We start from the raw sequence: 21,417 nt of genomic DNA, 5'->3' as shown, positions 1-21,417 counted from the left end.
TAGTGACAGGGCAATGCTGAGCCTTGGGAGACATAACCTTTCTCCTCTGTAGTCTCGTCCCCCTCTGCCTACAGACAGAATGACTGAGCCGCAACAATCGTCTGTAAGGCTATAAAGGGTCTCAGAGGGGAGAAGCTGCCAAGAGCCAGGCAAGCCTGCAATTATGGTAATGAAATCAGTCTCTGGGTAGAAGATAAGGGGGAACGTGCCCAACAGTTTTGGTATTCCATTTGTATTCAGACTGGAGTCGAAGGGATTGCCTAAGCAGATGTGCCCTGCAATTTCTCCAAGCTGGGAATAAAAACAACTTCATGTTTTAAGCTGTTACCGTCAATACGATTTTTCCCCCCAAAGCCGTTGCTCAGATCCAAACAAAATAGATTTGTTGCCTGGCCAGGCAATAAGTAGCAAAATAAGAATTTACTCCAAAAACTGTATCAATGACTGAATCTCAACAGCTTAGAGGTTTCTTTTTCCCCTTTAATTTCTGGCCATGGCCCCAGTGAATTAAAAACAAAACAAAACAAACAAAAAAAACACACACAAACCTTAGAACCCACCCTTCCCTGCAGTCAATAATGTGGAAATCTCATACTGATATCAGAGGAAGAAATCTAATCTTGGACCTGAAATTTTATAGGCATCCAATTAAAGAAACTTAATGAGCATGATCAGTGGCTTCTTGGATGGCAGGGATTAGTTTTATATTTCCTGTTGCTCTCATTCTTATTTACATGTTCTTCAGCATCAAAGAATGTGTGGATAAAGATGCCTTAAACAATAACCAATGTGATAGGCTGAAGATGTGGGAGTATAGCAGATTTCCAAGCTGATAAAGATGCTAGACCTCACCATTTTTTCTGTTCCTTAATATGCATAATTGATGTGCTTTAGTATATTTATTTCTTCTGGACTTTCCACACCATGAATCAAGAAAGAGTACAAGAAAGTACAAGAAAGAGAACTCTTTCAAAAGATCCAAGTCCAACTTCTGGCAGGAGTTTGTCAGAAAGAGAGAAAGAGAGAAAGAGAGAAAGAGAGAAAGAGAGAAAGAGAGAAAGAGAGAAAGAGAGAAAGAGAGAAAGAGAGAAAGAAAGAAAGAAAGAAAGAAAGAAAGAAAGAAAGAAAGAAAGAAAGAAAGAGAGGAAGGGAGGAAGGGAGGAAGGAAGGAAGGAAGGAAGGAAGGAAGGAAGGAAGGAAGGAAGGAAGGAAGGAAGGAAGGAAAAGAAAAAGAAAAAGAAAAAGAAAAAAGAGAGAGTCCAAAATAAGTGCCAATTTGGGGAATTCTGTCCAAAATTGGGAAATGAGGATAAGATCCTAGGAAGTGTTACCAGCTTCTTACCTTCTCTTGATAGTTAAGACATTTATTAGAAACAAACTCTTTACATATTTGCTCTGAAAAGTACTTTTCATAGAGAAACTAACACATTTCTCAGTCTATTGGTTAATAAACTAATGACTCTGAGAATACAGAAGCCTTTACCATTCAACTCAGGAGAATATTCTAGAGTCTTTTAACTCAGTCATCTAAGTCCACACTAGGGAGGTGTGGGTTGATATTTCCCACACAAGAAAATGACCCTGTAAGGTGAAGTGATTTCCTCAAGAGCTCAGAGCATCCAGGGACAAGAAAATAATCTCCAGTGAAGACTTAGGTCCCAGATTACATTCTCCCTCTTTCCATGACAAATGCAGCAGAAAGAACACAAAATGGACTAAGGAGGTATACAATCCCCTCCTTTCAGACCCATCGATGTTTCAAAAATAACTATGGTAACCCAGCTAACTGTGGTTAGTGCTTTGAGGTTTGCAGTGTGTTTGCCCAAACACTATCGCTTGTTCTATACTAGTTAGATCTGAATTTCAGACACAGAAGCTGGCTTGGAGAATTCAAGTTCCTGAGGGGAACAGCAAGGTGTAGAGCTGGTCTTAAAACTAGTTCTTGTGGTTCCCAGTTTTCTTTTTTTAAGTTTACTTATTTATTATGAGAGAGAGAGAGAGAGAGAGGGATGGAGGGAGGGAGAGAGAAATGTAAGTGGAGGAGGAGAAGAGAGAGAAGGAGTGACAGAATCCCAAGCAGAATCTGTGGTGCCAGTGCAAAGCCCTATGTGGGGCTCGAGCTCACAAACTGTAAACTCATGACCTGAGCTGAAATCAAGAGTCAGACACTTAACCAACTGAGCCACCCAGATGCCCCTGATTCCCAGTTATTTTATACATGTTTCCTCTGTCATCTTAATTCACTGTCATCACCAACCTGAATCTACCCATTTGGGGACACTTATCATATACCTGTCTCTGTGTTGAGTGCTTCATGTGGATGATCTCATTTAATCCTCACAACAAACCTTCTTTTGTTCAGTATTGTACTACAGAGGTCCTCATGGGTAGTATTATCACCATCATTTTATAGACAAGAACACTGAGGCATAGAGAGGCTGAGTCACCTGCATGAGGCCATAGAAACCAAGCCTGGTAGGTTCAATGGTGATGCCTGATCCCAATGCAGCTCAGGGGACTTAGTGGTTCATGTTCTGGACAACATGCCCCCATGAGAATGTTAACAATATAGGCTTGTCTTCATAGCTGTGTGGGCCCATGTCTTGGGCACAGAAATTTCTTAGTTCTTACTCAGTTAGACCTGCCATTCCAAAAGTATTTTAGAGGAAAAGGAGGAGGGGAAATCAAAACTAGTAGCCCTGGCCAACTCATCTGATTGTATCTGTGGCACTCAAGAGGCCTATGGCCATGTAAATAAGTCTGTGCAAGGAAAAAAAAGAGCTTTGGGTGACTGTTTTAAGTCTCCCTCAATTGGAAAAAAGAAATAAGTATATTGGTTGAAACTAATACTAATCTTGGTTTGATCCAGAAAAGAGAAGTATTTGTTTGTGAATAGCTACTATGGTAATGAAGTGATGCAGTAAGCCTAATAATGAGTTTATTTTAGAGACGTTTGTCTTTGCTATCTGACCATCAGCTGCAGACCAACAAACCCAGCCAACGATACTAAAGTTCAAGTCTAACTTTTCCCGGGGGAATTTCCTTCCATTCTGAATGATTTATTTATTTATTTTAAAAAAAACTCAACTTCTAGAATTGTTTCAAATTTAATATGGAGATTGGGTTCAGGAGTTTGAGGCTATTTCTTTCTAATTTGTGCATTGTTTTTTCATTTTCCCACTCATTTCCACAGCCCTATGCTAGTCCCACCTGGCTTGGAGGGGTAAGGTGAGGGTGGGGTGGAAAATGCTCCAAAAAGCTGGGCTTTGTAAAGGCTTTCCCTTCCTAAAAGTTAAGAGGTCCAAGAGCGATGTGACCCTTGTACTGGCTCAGCAATGTCACTTTGGAAAAGTGTGGGCTATCTGGCAGGAGGGACAGCAGACCCTAGTCCTGGAGTGTGGGAAACTCTTCCAGACACTGGAGAGGTTGGAGAGGTTTGAGAGGTTGTTCAGAGAGAGGGATATTAAATTCCTGTTCAGCTCCCTGGCTTCAGAGCAGGACAGCTAGGTGGGGGTGGAAGGCAGGTTGCCAGGGGAGGGGGTGAGACAAGGCTGGAGGCCCTGGCAGCGGAAGCTGACCCACTGATGTGTCCTTCACCTGTCTTCACTCTCCTCTCCAGGGACATAAAACTCTTTGAGGGCCCTGGGTGATCACTGGCGCTGTCTGCTTGGCTGAGCCGCCTTGTGTCAAACCAGTGCATTTCAACAAAAGAGCAGTGCTCTAAGGAAGGGGTAAGGGCTGCCAACACAGAAACCACCACCCCCTTTTAGAAAGCACCTCATTTTTAAAGGACCACCAGGGCACTGGTTTACTCAAGTGCAGTGGTGCATAGGGCTGCAGTGGCCAGCAGTGTGTGTGTGTGTGTGTGTGTGTGTGTGTGTGTGAGAATGTGTGCTAGTGCACTCACACACGGACCTAGGATGGGGCTCTCAGGAATGGCAGCTGCTTCATTCTCCCTTTGAAATCTTTCTGAGTGACCCTTGTGGTCTTCCAGAAAGAAGAGGCCAGAAACACAGCTCAATTTTCTTTTCTTTTGGGCCAACAGGTCATCAGATCAATAAAACATAGGCTGCTCACCCCTTTCTACTGCCTGAGGAAGGCTAACAGATATGGGGATTGTACAAAGCAGAAGTGGAGTGGCTCGTCTGGGCAGTGGACAAAAAGATGGTAGTAGCTTAGTCTTCTTGGGCTTTGGACTCTACCAGTATCTGGGCTAGAGCACCATAAAATTTTTAATCCATTCTTTTAATCCCTGATATTTGCAGCTTTGGAGAAATCTATGTTCTTGGGAGTTACAGTGATCTTTGCTGTCAACAGTGATCTTTGCTGGGCAACTCAGAAAGGTATGAGGTCCTCAAGGAGTGGCCCTTGTCCCTTTGCACTCTGTGCTCCAAAGCATCCCTTTCAGAAGCAGCAGAACTTTTTGTTCTCATGCTGAGGTGGTGGTAAGACAGAGTGAAAACAAAGCACTAATTGTTTCTTTCTACCTGTTGTAAATCTGTAAATAGGTGGCTTGGGGTCTCAGAGGAGACAAGGACAAATAATTTCCATCTCTGTGGTCATACCTTTCTGACAGTGCACAGGGAAGCTGTATTTTATGAAAGTGCCAGAAGCTTTGCCAGAATCTGGTGTTTGGCCTTCTCATAACTCACCTCCATTTATTCTCTGCCCCTTGGTTCATCCTAGCTCTCTCCATATCCACCAACTCCAGCAGCCTCTCACCCTCAGGAAGCCAGGTAGACCTGTTCCAGAGCATGCTCTACTTCCCATCCAGCTAAACAACACAGCTTAGGATGATTTAAAATGAGTTGTAACCTTGGGTGCTCTATTGACCTCATGCATGAATCCATCATGCACTTCATGGCTGCCCTGTCCTCCTTTTTGGACAAGTAATCTGGGTTTCCAGGTCTAAGGATCTCAACCACTATTCTTCCCTGATATTTAGGTTCATATTTTAAAAAGGCCCAAGTGAGGTCTCAGGATTTCCAGACTGATGGATTTACCTGGGAAAGAAGGAGGGGGATCTTGAGAGAGCTGCCTCAAATTTGGTTCTTAGGTAGAGCCCCATGCACTTAGCAACTTTTAATTGAGAGGACGCTTTCCCTGCAGCCTTCAATTCCACTGCATCTTGGCCTTTTCTTATAGCCTTACCTAAGAAATTCTTAAATCTATGACATTAATAGCTCAGTCCTCAGCATTAAGCCCCACAATGACATCTCCCAACTCCGGGGGAATAAAAAGATGAGCCACAGCAAGCCTAAAATTGTTTTGGGCATGGCCTTCTCTCCGTTGGAGAGAAGGTAGTCTGGTCCTGACCATAAGTTCTATAAACAGGAAGGAATGAAGAAATCACTTCCTGCAAATGAAGGCCTGATGGGGAGCACTGTTGAGCAACAGTAAGGAGATGTCTACACCTTTCTTGTCAATCTGCACCTCCCTCAAGAGGATCCTCTGTTCTTTAGCAGAGAGCCATGAAGCCACTTCCTGGAGAGAGGAGTGGAGCAAAAGGCCTGTTTTTCTAATTAATAAATTAGAACAATACAAGACTCATTGGAAATGTTAAGAGGTGCATGATGTAATTTCTATGTATGAATTGTCAAAGAGTTACCTCCAAAACACTGTTCACTTCTGGACCCTCAACATTATCCTGTCCCACTTCTTCCCATCTATTCAGAGCTGTTCACAATGGAAGATAGCATTTTTTCTCCCTTCTCTGTCTCCATGATCCTTTTGGCACTGTCATAAGTGGTAGCTGTGACTTTCACATCCATGTGATTTCCTGGAGGGAGAAGGTCTTACATATCTTAATTTCCCATAACCAAACACAGCATATTACACACAGTAGGGGCTGGTCAGCATTCTAATGGAGGTGTATTCTCAGTGGCATTTCTCAGCCACTATGACACTGGTGTGATGAGCAAAACAACTCTGACCAAGGAAGTCTGATCTAAAATGGTGTCATGCAGAAAATGTTAGTCTTGAAATAGGGACAGTTAATTAAGGATCAATTGCTCTGAGGTCAAGTTTAGGAACTTTCAGCCATGTAAGCTAATTGGAATTTGAAGCAGAGAGGAAGAATACAAAAATGCTGCCCTTCCCCCAAATGAAAAGAAGCGTGAACAAAGCTTAAAAGTATGGAAGCAGGCACTACATGGCAATGAGAAAAAATGAAATCTGGCCATGTGTAGCAACATGGATGGACCTTGAGGGTGTTATGCTGAGTGAAATAAGTCAGGCAGAGAAGGACAAATATCATATGTTTGCACGTATAGGAGGATTAGGAGGAACTTTACAGAGGACCAAGGGGGAGAAGAAGGGGGGAAATGGGGGAAAGGGAGAGAGGCAAACCATGAGAGACTCTTGAATGCTGACAAAAACTGAGAACTGATGAATGTAGGGGGGAGGGGGGATGGGCATGGAGGAGGGCACTCGTGGGGATGAGCACTGGGTGTTATGTGGAAACTAATTTGACAATAAACTATCTGCAAAAAAAAAAAAAAAAGTATGGAAGCAGGCAAATGAGGTCAGGAGCTACAACAGGGACGAGGTTGTCCAGGGTGGGTGAACCTTCTTTGGCTATCATGGCTACCATCTTTGGGAAGACACAGAAGGAGGTACAAGCCAAGTTCAAAATTAGGAGTTCGTCTCTGAAATATGGATTTGTAGGGTGAGTACTCCTGGGAGCCCAAGATCCTAGATTTGAGTTCCAACCACTGTTTACTAGACATGTGACCTTGGGGAAACCAGATAGGAACTTCCTGAGTACCTGTTGTATTACTGATAATGGAAAAATGACGTGTGCTTCAGCTCCTTCATGAGGGTGCTAGGAGAGTCAAATCAGATCAACATTTGCTTTGTAAAGCATGTCTATTTCAGTGTAGATGAGTTATTTTTAATCCCAGGTACCCTTTTCCCTAACCTGCCATTCTCTTCAGCTTCTTTCCACCCCATCTTAGTGGTACAGATTCATCTCTCTCCTAGGCACTTGTGCTCTCACCTCCCTTTCTTTTATGCAATTTTTAAAATCAGTCATTTACATTTTACAGCAACTGAAGTGTTGTCATCTCCTGATGGGGCTGCTGGTGTCCAAAGCAAGCTAAGAGGCATTTGTGAGAGTGTCTTTCTGAGTACCTTTGAAATCCTGCTATGTTTTATCTAGTGTACTCACATGTTAGATGTAGATGGGCCCTTTCCTAGAGCTACCATATTTCAACAATTTCAGGGCCTCTTACTTTGTTTTGTTTTTGCACTTCAACATCTCTGAGGTCAGGATGTATTGTAATCATTGGTGTGCCCTACTTTAAATATCAGTGTTTTCTTTTTTTTAGTGGTTCATGAAATAATGGTTCATCTCACAATCACGAATGAAATACAACCCAGTTATCACAGAGATAATATGATCATAAACAGGATTCATTAGGGGTTAAGAAGGAAAATGAGGTTAAGGGGGTGGTTGCTTTGGAATGAGATCAGGACACAAAGAGATAGACTGTTCCATTTTCTTCCACTTTTCAACTCTCCAGCATTACCTGGATATTTGGATTCTGCCCATTGATATCAGCTTTGGAAAGATCTGGAAAGTTTGGTAGATCAAGGAGAAAGGATCTGGGGCCATCTCTTTGCAAGGAAGGGTGCCCAGCATCTTGCCGGAATCTCTGTCTGGGGAAGGGTTGGTGTGCAGCTTGGTGGTCCAGATGCTCCCCTGGTGCTTCTTTGGAGAGAGGAAAGCTGGTTTCTGATGTAGAGTCAGTTTCCACGTGGAGGTTATTCTAAAACAAGCAAGCAAATGAACAAATAAATATGGGGCACATGACTTAAAAATACCAGCCTTAACAGTCCATTAAGTTCAGGAGCAAAGACAATTTCAGTGGCTGGAATTAAACCGGGATGGCATTCCCAATTCATTTTCATTCCCCCTGGTTTATTTACTCCACTTCAAAAAGCCAAATCATCAGGAAACTTCCTAGCCTGCTACTTGGGAATTTTCTGAGGGTTAATGAGTTATGGGATATTTATTACACACTGATGCACATCAACACAAAAGTCCTACTTTGAAGAAGAAGAGGTGTTCATTCAGAACTGCAATCAAATTGTGGTTTCTTTCTCACAAGTTCAATTAATTAACCACTCTGGCATTAATTATAGCCCCAGTGTCCAGAGCTTGTTTCTTCGGTGCAGGCCATGAAACAAAAGATCTGACCAAACTGGATAAAATACTTGAGTCAAATCAATGATTATATCCATCCATCCATCCATCCATCCATCCATCCATCCGTCCATCCACCTATGCATTTCCCCATCCCATTCATCCATGCATCTGTGTATCCATCCATCCAGTCAACAAATGTCTACCACATGCTAGGCATAGGAGATAGAACCATGAACATGACAGAGGCCTTATTCTCTTAATGTGTACAGCTAGTATGGCAGATAAAATCATATCGGAGGGTATGTAAGAGGGAAGTAGAGGGAAGTAGAACATGATAGAGAGTGGGCAGGGACAACATTCAGTGGGTTTCTGGAAAAGCCTCCTTGCGAAGGTGAAACCTGAGCACTTGCAACAATCTGGGGGAGGAATATTCTTGCAGAGGAAACAGCAAGTAAGACAGTCCTGAGCTGGGGATGAACTCAGCCCATGTGAGGGACAAAAGAAGGCCAATGAGGCTGGTATGGAGTGAAGGAGGGAAAACAGCATGCAATGAGGAGGAAGAGACAGGGACAGACAAAAAATAAGTGACAACAAGAAGGCATTTTGAAATTTAATGCCTTTATTCTCCAAAGAAAAGTGCAAGTCTAGTTGTTTTTCCCAGCTAGTAAAAAATGTCTCTATTTAGTTGTCATTTGGAGAAAGTTTTTCTAGTGATTGAAGGGTGTAGAAGTTGGACTTCTTTCCCAAACCAGCCCTTCTCCTCTGGTTCTCCCTGGACCGCTCACTGGAGATTTCCTCCATCCCTTCAGGGATGGCATTTTCATGTTTACTGGTGAACGAAGATGTAGAGATAGAATTTCACCAGCGTTTGGGTCAGTGGTTAATGCTTTTGTTATTCTTGGGCATGTTCTAGGGTTTTGGAGTGTATATTCCAGCACACTGTCTCCATACGCACTCCCTGCCTCCACCGCAGTGCCTTTGACCCAGCCAAAGGGTTACATCTGGTATCAAAACACTCCTGACTCTGAGTACCAAAGGTCAAGAATGGCCAGAGGATGAAACACATGCAGCAGATAAATATCTTCTTAGAGAGCTAACCTGAGGGAATGGACTTTAAAAAAAAAATGTTTATTTATTTTTGAGAGATAGAGGGAAACAAAGTGTGAGTGGGGGAGGGGCAGAGAGAGAAAGAGGGAGACCCAGAATCTGAAGCAGGCTCCAGGCTCTGAGCTATCAACACAGCACTCGGGGTTTGAACCCATGAACTGTGAGATCATGACCTGAGCTGAAGTCGGATGCTTAACCAACTGAGCCACCCAGGTGCCCTAGGAATAGACTCTTCCTATATTTCTTTAAACAGAAATGGGACTGAGGAATAAAGTTGCTGGTGCAGGAGCCACCTTTGTAATGTTCCAAGAAGCCAAGTGCAATTCTGAGATAGCCTGTCTGCTGTTTCCTCCTTAAAGCCTGCAGTTATAGAGTTACAGAGGGGAGGAAGCATGTTTTTGCTTGCCCTCCCTTTTGCTCAAGAAATGTGGCCAAGAGCTGTGTCTTTGTTCACCTTTCCAGACACCTCTCTGCCATGGTTTTTGTCTCCTGGCACATCCTTGTAAAGGGAGTTGTCCTGGCATTCCCAAGCATTGCTCAATGCAATGAGGGCCAAATGTATTATGCTGAGACTGAGCCCAGCACATGGAGAGAGGAGGTGGGGGAGGGGAGGGCAGAGGAGGGAATGGAGAGAGAGAGAGAGAGAGAGAGAGAGAGAGAGGAAGAGAGGGAAAACGAGAAGCACGCTGTCTTCCCTCAACATGAGTTCTCTATCATTGTTCCCTTGCTCTTCTTTCAGGATCCCCAACCCTAAAACTTCTGCAACAGTGTTAGTGAACACGGATTCTCATGGAGAATTTCTTGCAGAGGATTTGTGAGTATAAGTCTCAGAGGGGGACCAAGATTTGTTTGCCAATTGCTTCAGGGATCGTCTGTGAATCCAGCCCTAACTTTGTTGTAGTAACTGGGACATACTGCTTAACTGGGTTAAAAATGGAGCGCTCTTTCCTTTACCCTGTAATGAAGTACTCTTTCTACTTCTAAAACTCACATTTTAGAAGAGATAGGAAACACTATTTGGCATTTTGCTTAGATGGCTGAAAAGGCAAGGACTGAATCTGATTGGTTTCTTGGTCTGAGTCTGGAATTTTCTTGGTAGGAGATACACCACCACAGAGTGATCCTGGCTTAGCCACGAATCAAGAAAACCCATTAAACATTCTGTGGCTCAATGATCCTCCATGTAAAACAGTCCCATGCTGTCCCAGCAGGATGGTCAAGACAACTCAGTTAGGTTGCATCTACACATGAGAAACAAAGAGAAGTGTAGAGTTAGGGCAATCGGCCGGCCAGCTCAGGCCACAAGCTCCTCTGCCGAGAATAGACTGGGGCTAGAGTATGTTTTGGCTTGAGTTCCGCACACAATTGTGGCTTTACTCCATCTTTTCCAAATTCTCCTGCCCATCTCCCAAATATGTTTAGTGTCTGTAAAGCTTTTGTACAATGGTAAGTAATAAAGAAACACCAATCACAATCTCTAAATATCTGAATTATCCTTGTGTCTTTATCAAAACATATTTAACTGGAAACCTTGGCTTCCTGGAAATGGGCAAGCTCCTAAACTTCCAGAAACTGGAAGCACTGGGGAAGGATGTCTTACAATGCCTCATATAAAATGAAACTCCACTCTATTCAATTAATAACAAGATTCGGGAGCAGCCATTATTTTGGAAATCTAGATTTTACATCTGGGGTGGGAGGCAGCAGACAGGATCTGCCAGCAGTGCAGGAGAAAGCCTTTACTTCCTCTTGTCTTAGGGACATGCTGCACATCTTCCTTGCAGAGGCCCCACCAGAGGTCTTTGTTGATGGCCATCACTCCATCCATAACAAAGAACATACCCACTGAGTGTCCTCCTTAAGTTATTCCAGCAGAGAGAAGATTCTCAGGAAGGGTGGATCTCAAAATAAAGATGTTAAGTAGTTTCTGTCTTACTCAGAAAAGCAAACACCTTTTTGTGAAGGTATTATCTTGGGAAAGTCCAGGAACTGAAGAAAGGAAAACGTCACCGTGCTTTCCAAGGTGCTGCAGGATTCATTTTGCCTAAACTCACATGACATAAAGAGGTCTACTTAGATTGAGAAAATATTTCTTTGCCCACAATGTGTCTTTGAGCTGATCATCAATCAGTGCTGCAACTCCAATAGCATTGTTCTCTCTGCAACTCTAATATAAGAGCTTGAATTACCAATAAAAAGAGGAACAGAAGAACTAACGCTATTATATGGTTGATGCACATACACTGTTCAATAGCTGAGGCAGGTGATCTATAGCAGCCAAATTATATAGCTTCTGCTTGACATTCCCCATCTTTGTGCATAGCTCCTGTCCCTCTGTTATTTTACAACTATTCTTACCTAAAATCGAAAACAAAGTGATCATAAAATTAACAGTGATAAAATAAAACGGGAGCCATGTATTTTGCCTTAGAGAGCAGTATTATGGCAAATACTGCAATTTGCCTATCCAATTCTCTCTCTCTCTCTCTCTTTCTCTCTCTCTATTTGTTTCAGGTGGCCATGTTCTGGCTAAAACTACATTTCTCAGCATCCACTGCAGCCAGAAGTAACCATGTGATACAGTTCTACCCAATGAAATGTAAATGGAAGGTGCTGGATGAGACTGCTGAATGGCAGGCAGTTAGTTTACCTGTTACTTTTTCTCTCTTCTCCTTTCTCCTGCCTGGGATGTGTACACAAGTGCTTTGGGTAAAACAAGGCTGCTGGCAGGCATGAGGTCGAAGGTTAGTCTCTAAAGATGGCTGAATGGGCTTTCAACAATAGCCAAGTTATGGAAAGAGCCTACATGTCTATCAACTGATCAACAGATAAAGAAGACGTGGTTTATTTATACAATGGAATACTACTTGGCAATGAGAAAGAATGAAATCCTGCCATTTGCAGGAATATGGATGGAACTGGAGGGTATTATGCTAAGTGAAATAAGTCAGTCAGAGAAAGACAGATATCTTATGTTTTCACTCGTATGTGGAACTTGAGGAACTTAACAGAAGACCATGGGGGAAGGGAAGGGGAAAAATAGTTACAAACAGAGAGAGGGAGGCAAATCATAAGAAACTTTTAAATACAGAGAACAAACTGAGGGTTGATGGGGGCTTGGGGGAGAGGGGAGAATGGGTGATTGTCATTGTGGAGGGCAGTTATTGGGATGAGCACTGGGTGTTATATGTAAGCAATGAACCACAAGAATCCTCCCCCAAAACCAAGAGCACACTGTACACACTGTATGTTAGCCAACTTGACAATAAATTATATTTTTAAGAAAGATGGCTGAATGGAAAGATAGGGGGGACTGGGTCCCTGAGGGCATCGTAGAGTCATCATACCAGTCCTGACTTGGTGACCTCTGAACTTCTTTTACCACTACCACGAACTTAACATTGACATAGACAATGCTGCGGCATCGGTAGCAACATTCCCTCCCTCTAGTGACTCTAATTTTAGAGCTGCAACTACCAATGAAAAGGGAACAGCTCTGTTCAGTTAAGTGGCTCGTAGTTGGGCACTCTGTTCTGTGCAGCTGAACACCATCAGCAGAGGTACTGACAGGGCATTTAGTGAGTCATCATGGTGAACTTCACGGTGTCAGGGAGGCTACAGATGCCAGCTAACTTTCCTAATAGCCTATTCCAAATCTGCCATCCATACCCTTCTCCACAGATTTACAGAATCTGCTCATTGTTTCAGTATCTATATCTTATATTTCTCAAATGTATTACTCACTGCGTAATGTAATATTTCCTTTAATTTGTCCTAAAATACTGTCATTAAATTTCAAGGAGTTTGCCCTCAGTAGAAGAAACCAGAGCTCCTTGGACAAATGGCTGATTCCAGAGTTCGGGCTGGGAAATATAGGTGAATTTGGGATACTTCTGATGTGCCAGAAAATGAGGAAGTTTTAGTGGTTAATAGTGTCCTCTCTGGGGTGCCTGGGCAGCTCAGTCTGTTAAGCATCTGACTTCGGCTCAGGTCATGCTGTGACTTTTCCACCAGGCCACCGTGTCCCTGGTGGCATTTCCTAGGTCATTTGGAGGCCCCTGGGAAAGATGAATGGAGAAGAAAAAAGTCTCTCATTGGTAGATTGGGGACAGTTTCTAAGATGCTAAGCCCAGATGCTTTCTCATTTGTGTCCTTTCTTCCCAGGACATCACTGGCCCAACCACTGTCTCCAGCCACTGCATGGCCATTGTGGTCATCCTCGTGACCAAGGTGGGTCACCACAGCCACATCAAGTTCAAAGTGATCACAGCATTGAGAGTTTCCAGCCAGCCATTTGGCACAGCTAGAGGGAGAGGTTCTTTGGAGGTACATAGGGCAAACTAGGGTGATCAGCTGTAGGGGAGGCAATCAAGGTGTGGAAATGAGTGGTGGGTCCACCTTTGGAGAAAGCATGCTAAGCAACATTGTCCCAGTCTGCAAATAGCCACCTACCTTATTCCACAAATATCTACCAAAGGCTGGTATGTGAATAAAAGGGCTTATCTGACCATTACCAGAATCCCAGAAGAGGCATAAACTGGTGGCCGGCTCAGAGAGTTTTAGTGCCTTATTTTTTTATTTTTTAAAAGGCTGTGGTAACTATTCCCAGATTAACACTACCAGGCAGACTTAGAGGCAGACGGGATGGCAAATTTCTGGAGGGCAATGAACAAGCATATCTGCAATCTCAAAGCCCACACCCTCCAATTCCACCAGCTCAGGGGGCACCCAATAAGTACTAGTTGATGATAATGATGGCTACGGGCCTAGTTAGATTTCATTTTAATTAGGCTCAGGCTACAGGCCTCATTACCCCTAATGGGGCTTTTATGTGGGATTCTAAAGAAAAAAACAATCTAGGAATCTTCTATTGAAGATATTAAAGAAGATATTATTAGCAATGCTTTTGGTCTCATAGACTTTGAACAACAAACAACAGAGATTATAATTAATGTCACTGCAGCCTCTCTCCTTAAAACATACCAACAATATAGCTAATTAGCAATATGTCCTCATTTGGGGCTGGACATCTGCATATTATTATCGACAATGCTAGTTTCCTTTTTCCAGATTAAAGGAAGCCATACTGCACCCAGGCATATGGCCATTCTCCTTTCACATTAAAACACTCCGTTTTTCTTCTACTCATGATAAACACACTCAGAGCTTTATCTGTGCTAGGCATCGATTTTTGTCTGGAACATTTCCACGCATCTAAAAATAAGTTCAAGAATGCCATTGGTGGTATTTCACAGGGAAGAGCAAAATTTCCCTGTTTGGGGAGATGAAAGAACGAAAGGGCACCCTGATTATCTTTACACATGATTGGGGAACAGGCGCTTCTAGGAAGAGAAAACCAGAATAAACAAAATGAATTTCAGGTGGTAAAATTGGCTTTCTCCGGGGGGGTACACTTGTTCTTAGGGCTCAGGAAGATAGCCTAGAGACCACTATAGCCGTGGCAGCAGGGGGTAATGGAGGCTGGTCCAGTGACGTATTGGAAAGAAGTAACCAGGATCTATGTGGAGAACCCTGCACTGATGAATGTATGGAGGAGAAGGCTGGCCATCCTCTGCTCTCTCTGTTCAGTGTGTGACGGTAATCATGCACCTTCAGGCGGCCGGAACAGAGAGACTATCAATGGCTTTCTTTTACAGCAAGCATGAAAATGCAAATTCCTGGCAGAGGGGAAATGGCTAGAGATATGCTTCGATCTTTGCTGTGGAAGCCTGAAGACAACCCTGGGATCTAGTGACAGGGACACATCACGTTTCAAGAATGCAGGAGTATTGCATCTTGATTGGGAATGGAGCCTTCTGTCAAAAGCCTGACTAATAGCTGGGGAATCTTTCATTACAGTGGCAGAATGTATCACAAGAATGTTTATTTTAGGCTTGGGAATGACCCTGCTTATGATCCCAGGCGAGGCTTTAGAGGAACAGTCAACTGATTGCTCTTGAGTAGGGAGCTGGCTCCACAGGGAAGGGCCACTACTGTGGGCCACCCACCCCTGTGCTTCTTTCTTAATTGGAGGCTCTTGGGGCTGGCTGACAAAATGGAAGCCACCCCACTGGCTTGTCTCAGATACTTCTGTAAACAGCTTTGATCTTGAAAATGTGCCTGTTATTGGTGATTTTTCAAGTTGTGCTTTCTTCACTGCTGGCAAAGAAAACAGAGTGGGAACTATCCACGGCCCATTTCCTTTATGTCCTGTTAGGCTAAAGAATGAACAGAAATGAAACACAAATTATTCTTTCAAGTTTAAGAAAATATGTAAGAAGTAGAGTGCAAGGGTAGGAAGCCAATTTGGCCAAAACCCCCCCCCCCCCCAAAAAACAAAAAACCCCACAGAAACCCCACCTTCACCCATCATCTGAAACATCTCTGCAAATGTATGAGAATGGAGAAATTGTATTTTCCAGAACCCTTCTCATGGGAAATGGTGGACCTGCCTAGAAGGCACACTTTGGTAAGTCCCTTTTGGTGTGAGACAAATCCTCCTCAAGTGTAAGCTTAGGGGAGGTTTTTGTCTGCTGAGAGGGATGTCTGAATTTGAGAGCAAAGCTCACCTTCTCAGGGCTGTAAAGAACAGGCCAATGGTGGCCACCAGGGGGCCCTTGGGCCACATGGAGCTTAGCCTCCCCTCCAAGTCAAATTTTGAGCAAAATATTTGATGAGTCTGGATTACTGAGGGTTTTTCAAGTTGTGCTTTCTCCATTTGTAGCAAAGAAAACAGAGTGGCAACCATCCAAGACCCATTTTCCAGGACCCAATTTGAAGAAGCACCAAATTGGTAATGTTCCTAAGTAGCCCAACTATCTAAGCTGGCTCTTGGTCAGAAGGGGCTGGTGTCAAACAGGACAAGGAGACCCAGGAGGCTAACATCCCTGCAGGGATTCAGTGTCTCCCCACATGGAATGGGGGGCTCCCAAGGCCCAGGTCAAGGCTGGTGTTCTGCGGTTGAGAGACAGAACTAAAGAGCATTGGAGGTAGAGTTCAGTAGCTGACCTGGGGTGGGAATGACCTTGGGGACCCTTGCCTAATTTATTATTTTATTAAGAAGATGGACTTCTCTCAACACTCAAAGTCAAGACCCTTCACTGAAACCCACCACAAATCTCTGCTCCAAGTACCTCTAAATTAGGTTTTAAAGGGAATTGGACCTTGACCTTGAAATCCTGGAGAAGGGTTCATGGTATTGTGGAAGGTGGTTGGTCCAGGACGCACAAGGCCTGGTTCTATGTCCTACCATTGCCCCTGCCTTGTTTTGTAAACTTAGGCAGGTTTCTGTACCTTGTGGCCTGTGGTTTGCGAAAATGTGTATAGATAGATACTCTAAACATCCATGCCTTGGGTAGCTGCTTCCCACACTGTCAGTCTGTTTGGCCATGTGATTTACTTGGGCCAATGAATGGCCAAAGAAGAGAAAAGTGCTTGTGTATTGGGGCTTGTCTATTTTTGTTTGCTTTGTAATCCCCAGACCACTGTGTGAAGAGGTCTGGGCTAATCTGTTGGATGATGAGAGACATATGGAATACAGATAAGCCACCCAGCCAACCAGCCAGCCAATGACGAGCCATTCAAATGGAGAGCATCCAGGGCACTTGGGTGGCTCAGTCGGTTGAGCATCTGACTTTGGCTCATGTCATGATCTCACGGTTCATGGGTTAGAGACCCGCGTCAGGCTCTGTGCTGACAGCCAGCTCAGAGCCTGGAGCCTGTCTTCAGATGCTGTGTCTCCCTCTCTCTCTGACCCTCCCCTGCTCATGCTGTCTGTATCTCTTTCTCAAAATCAAATAAAACATTTTAAAAAATTCAAATAGAGACCATCCTAGACCATAAAGCCCTGGCTGAGTCAACCCAGAATAGAAAAGCCACTAAGCTAACCCATAGAATTGTGAAAAATAATCAGTATTTGTCATTTTAAGCTAATGAATTCAGAGTGGTTTGTTACGCAGCAAAAACTAACAGATTCAGGGCCTCAGTTATTTCTTCTGTAAAATGGGCATGTTGAAGTGTGGTGGGAACTGCAAAGAACTTCTCCATCTATCTAATTCTGACATCCTAACAATGGAGTCCTTGAGAGACACTTGTCCTGGAGAGAATATTTTCCAACAATGCAAAAAAAATTTATATCAAATGCTTCAATTTTAAGGTGGGGAGATTAAACAAAAAATCTGATAGTTCTAAATATATAAAAATGTAACTATAATTTCAAATATTAGAACACCTTCACCTTTTCCACCTGCTAACTCCAAGCTGGGTAAAATCTGTTGGAAAACCACTGCCTGCCTACTACTTCCGTCAATTACATGTGCTGCTTTGTTAACAGCTCTATTGCCAGTTTTTCAAAGATTCAACTTGAGATTTAACAATTCTCCCCTTGCACTTTCATGATGCACCTGTGCAGCTCCGTGGGCTGCCAAAAACTAGCAATGTCCATTTATTGGGGAACCCCTACTGACACTATAAAACAATTATAGAGCTATCATAGACCAACTGCAGCCCGAGGTGAAGAGAAAGCTGTGCGCCACCAGGACTGGCTCCCTTGCCCACCTGCCCATACAGATTGTTCTTATTTGGACTGCTGTTCTGTTCTCCAGGGAAACTGTTTGATCCCTATTTGGAAAACTGGCAGACCATGCGATTGTGGTCTCTTGGCTTAGCCTGGCTAACTCTTCTCTATAAATGGTTGGGGTGTTTGTTCTTTTCATGGATTCACTCAACAAGCACCCTCCTGGGCACACACTTTCGGCCAGGGGCTCTGCTGTGGGTGAGAGAGTTCAATCGCATGTTGCTTGTTAAAGACAATTATCTAAAACTTGGAACTGAAGCAAGAGGGTGCCTGCAAGTCTATCAGTGACAGGCCAGTTCAAGATTATTTAATTCTCTCGGAGAAGGTAACATTGTTTCACCTATTACTGACTATTGATGAGGGCTCAGCCTATAAGCTCAATGCTAACTTGTACACTTTGATCCTGTAGAAATAAAAAAAATTTTTTTTGCCTGGTAGAATATTAACTCATTAAAATTTCTCATCATGAGAAAAAAATGCAACTCTGTGAGGTGATGGCTATTAACCAAACTTATTGTGGTGATCATTTCACAATATACACATCCATCAAATTATCATGTTGTATACTTTAAACTTATACAATGTTATATGTCAATTGTACATCAATAAAACTAGCAAAAATAAAAGAGAGAGAGACAATAACTGAAAGTTTACTGTTTTATTATCGCCCTCTAGGACATTAACCAGTTTTACTTCTAACTTAAAGATTTACATCCTCATGATTTTCTTACGTAATGTTTTAATTTTTTAAAATTTTTATGTTTATTTTTGTTTTTGAGACGAGAGTGAGAAAGCATGAGCATGGGAGGAGCAGAGAGAGAGGGAGACACAGAATCCAAAGCAGGCTCCAGGCTCTGAGCTGTCAGCACAGAGCCCGACGCGGGGCTCGAACCCACAAACCGTGAGATCATGACCTGAGCTGAAATCGGATGCTTAACCGACTAAGCCACTCAGGCACCCCATTTTAATTTTTTTTTAATGTTTATTTATTTCTGAGAGACAGAGAGAGAGAGAAACAGAGTGCAAGTGGGGGAGGGGCAAAGAGAGGGAGACAGAATCTGAAGCAGGGTCCAGGCTCCGAGCTGTCAGCTCAACACGGGGCTCAAACCTACAAACCATGAGATCAATCGTAACCTAAGCTGAAGTCATATGCTTAACCAACAGAGCCACCCAGGTGCCCTTTAAGTAATGTTTTAAATATGTGTTACTCAAGTCCTCTGGCCTGACATTAGCATCTTAGTTCTCTCATTACTTAGTTAAATGAATCTTTGATGTGTATTCATTTAATATTTGTATCAGACTCATGTTTTTAACATTATGAAAATCATATTTGGAGAGCCTTTTTTCTTCAAGGACTTCAGACTCCAGTGGGGGAGTTAAGAAATGTTTACACATATATAAAATGCAACGTGGATAGTGGGAAATTCTTTAGGAGTGGAAGTTTTCAATGTAGGGAAGTAAAATTGTCCAGACTCTTAATAATGACTTTATAAGTCACCATGTATTAAATCTGTAACGTCATCATATCACATTCTTTCATTTTCCCTAAAAGACCCCTATCTGGATACAAGTCCCATGCAGTAGCAAGCGGAAACAAGTATGGAGAAGCATGGTTTGTGAACAAGGCTCCTCTTGGGATTTCTCCTCTTATGAAGTGGACTGGGGGAGGGGAGTAGGTCAATGTGCCAAATTGGGGTGGGCATTCTCATTACTTTCAACCATTTTATTACCTCCCTACACCCTTACCATATCCTACTCTGACCCTTGAGAAACAAAGCAACCCCCAGCGTTGTTCTCCACAAAGATAATTCTCCTGCTAGAATTCATTCAGTTTGTTGAGGTTCAAGGAAAGAGAACAACAAGGTTCTCAGAGGCTTTCTTTCTGCGGGCGGTCATGAAGTGAGGGGTTGCAACAGACAGCATGTTGGCAGGTTTACTGCTCTCTTCAGTATAAATGGAATACTCCTTATTCCCCCAGGCCTGAAGAGTCAAGGAAATAGAGTGGTTCCCATTACCAAAAGTGAGAGAGAGAGTTGTGTGTTGGGGGACATATGGGGCTTACTCAATACTGCAACTTCCGTCTCCTCTTCCTCTCATCTGCTGTCTGAGCGCAAGGGAGCCTGCTGATGTAATACGCACAGATCAAGGACCCAAGAGATAAGCTAGGATGGAGAAGGGCAAAGGCTGGGTCTAGACAGAGAAACAGAAGATACAGGGCACACAGCTCATGTCTGGGAAAACCACATGATCACTCACGCCAGGCACTGGATGTTAAATCTAATCTTTACAACATCTAATTGAAGTAGGCATGATTACCCTTATTCCAGGGATGGGGAAGTGGAGTCCAGCCCCTAGGTAGTAAGTAGGCTCCACAGCTCTGATCTTCCCACTGTGACCCACAGTCCTAAGTTCTCCCCTGGAGGTGCTGTTTAGGGTAAGAGAGTCTGAAGCCCCTTGAAGCCTCCATCCTCCCCCAACTGCAGCTCCTGCCTAGGGGTAAAGAGGGTTAGCTGTTCCAAGGGGACTGGCTTACCAACACTGCCCTGAAACACACTGTTTGGTGGGGAAGTCCAGGACCCATTTTCTTAGGAAGACTCATACTGGCCCAATGCTTTTTGACTTGTGCACTCTGACAGTATACATTAATAAATGTATAATATATATTTATAAATATATTTTACACTATATATTTATATATGATATGATATAATATAATATAAATTTGTACTTACTTATATATTATACATAATTTGCATTTATAAACATATATTACGTATTACTTATATGTGTTACTTATTACTAACATATGTTGTATATTTATATATATTATACTTATAATATATATTTATTTTATTATATATAAATATAGTCACACTATACAAGTTGAGAAAGATTGAGCTAGTATGAGTTTTCCTAGAAAAATTAATCTAGGACTCCCCCTACTAAACAAAGCATATATTCAAATATATATACTTGTAAATGTAAATCCTCTCTATCTCTCTATCTGTCTATCTATCTATCTATCTATCTATCTATCTATCTATCTCTCTATCAAGAGGAGATGAAATAAGAATGAATGGCACATAGTACTCATGCAAGCATTGTGACCACTATTCAGGGGGCCAGATGAGGCACAGAACAAAATAGGTCACAAAGAGCCAGTCCTCAAACATGTGTTGCTTTGGATATTAGTATGTGGTGCCATTACATTCATTCTCATGCCTGCTAAACTTGGGGTGAACTTTGAAAGTGGCAGGGGCTCAAATGGCTGGTCATCTATAGTAAGAGATTTAAGTAAGATGCATGCAGAGAATAGTCATAGAACGAAACCCTTTAGAGCAATGAGCAAACTACAACCACACCAAACAACATAGAAGAACCTCACAAACATGACAGCGAACAAAGCAAGTCAGATACCAAAGAACATAAAACATGATTCTATTTATACAAAGTTTAAAAGCAGGTGAAACTAACAATGCTGTTAGAAGTTAGGACAGTGGTGCCCCCAGGGATGCTAGTGACCTGCAGGGAGCCCTTGAACTTCTGGGGCACTGACCATGCTCTGTTTCCTGGTCTGGAAGCTGGT

At 42.9% G+C, this 21,417-nt stretch overlaps 1 protein-coding gene across 2 annotated transcripts in view; it reads right to left on the bottom strand.

Moving 5' to 3' along the window:
- Positions 1–21,417, bottom strand: part of ISM1 (isthmin 1) — a 75,308-nt gene that overhangs the window by 20,127 nt on the left and 33,764 nt on the right. For both annotated transcript variants that reach the window (XM_039223312.1, XM_039223313.1), the window contains exon 2: positions 7,530–7,769. In XM_039223312.1, the coding sequence (XP_039079243.1) occupies positions 7,530–7,769 (240 nt within the window). The remainder of the gene's footprint in view (positions 1–7,529; positions 7,770–21,417) is intronic.

The sequence above is a fragment of the Hyaena hyaena genome, unplaced genomic scaffold (genome assembly GCF_003009895.1).
Source record: "Hyaena hyaena isolate Hyena2069 unplaced genomic scaffold, ASM300989v1 scaffold_1317, whole genome shotgun sequence".
Lineage (NCBI taxonomy): Eukaryota > Metazoa > Chordata > Mammalia > Carnivora > Hyaenidae > Hyaena > Hyaena hyaena.
This window is presented reverse-complemented; position numbering and strand designations above follow the sequence as displayed.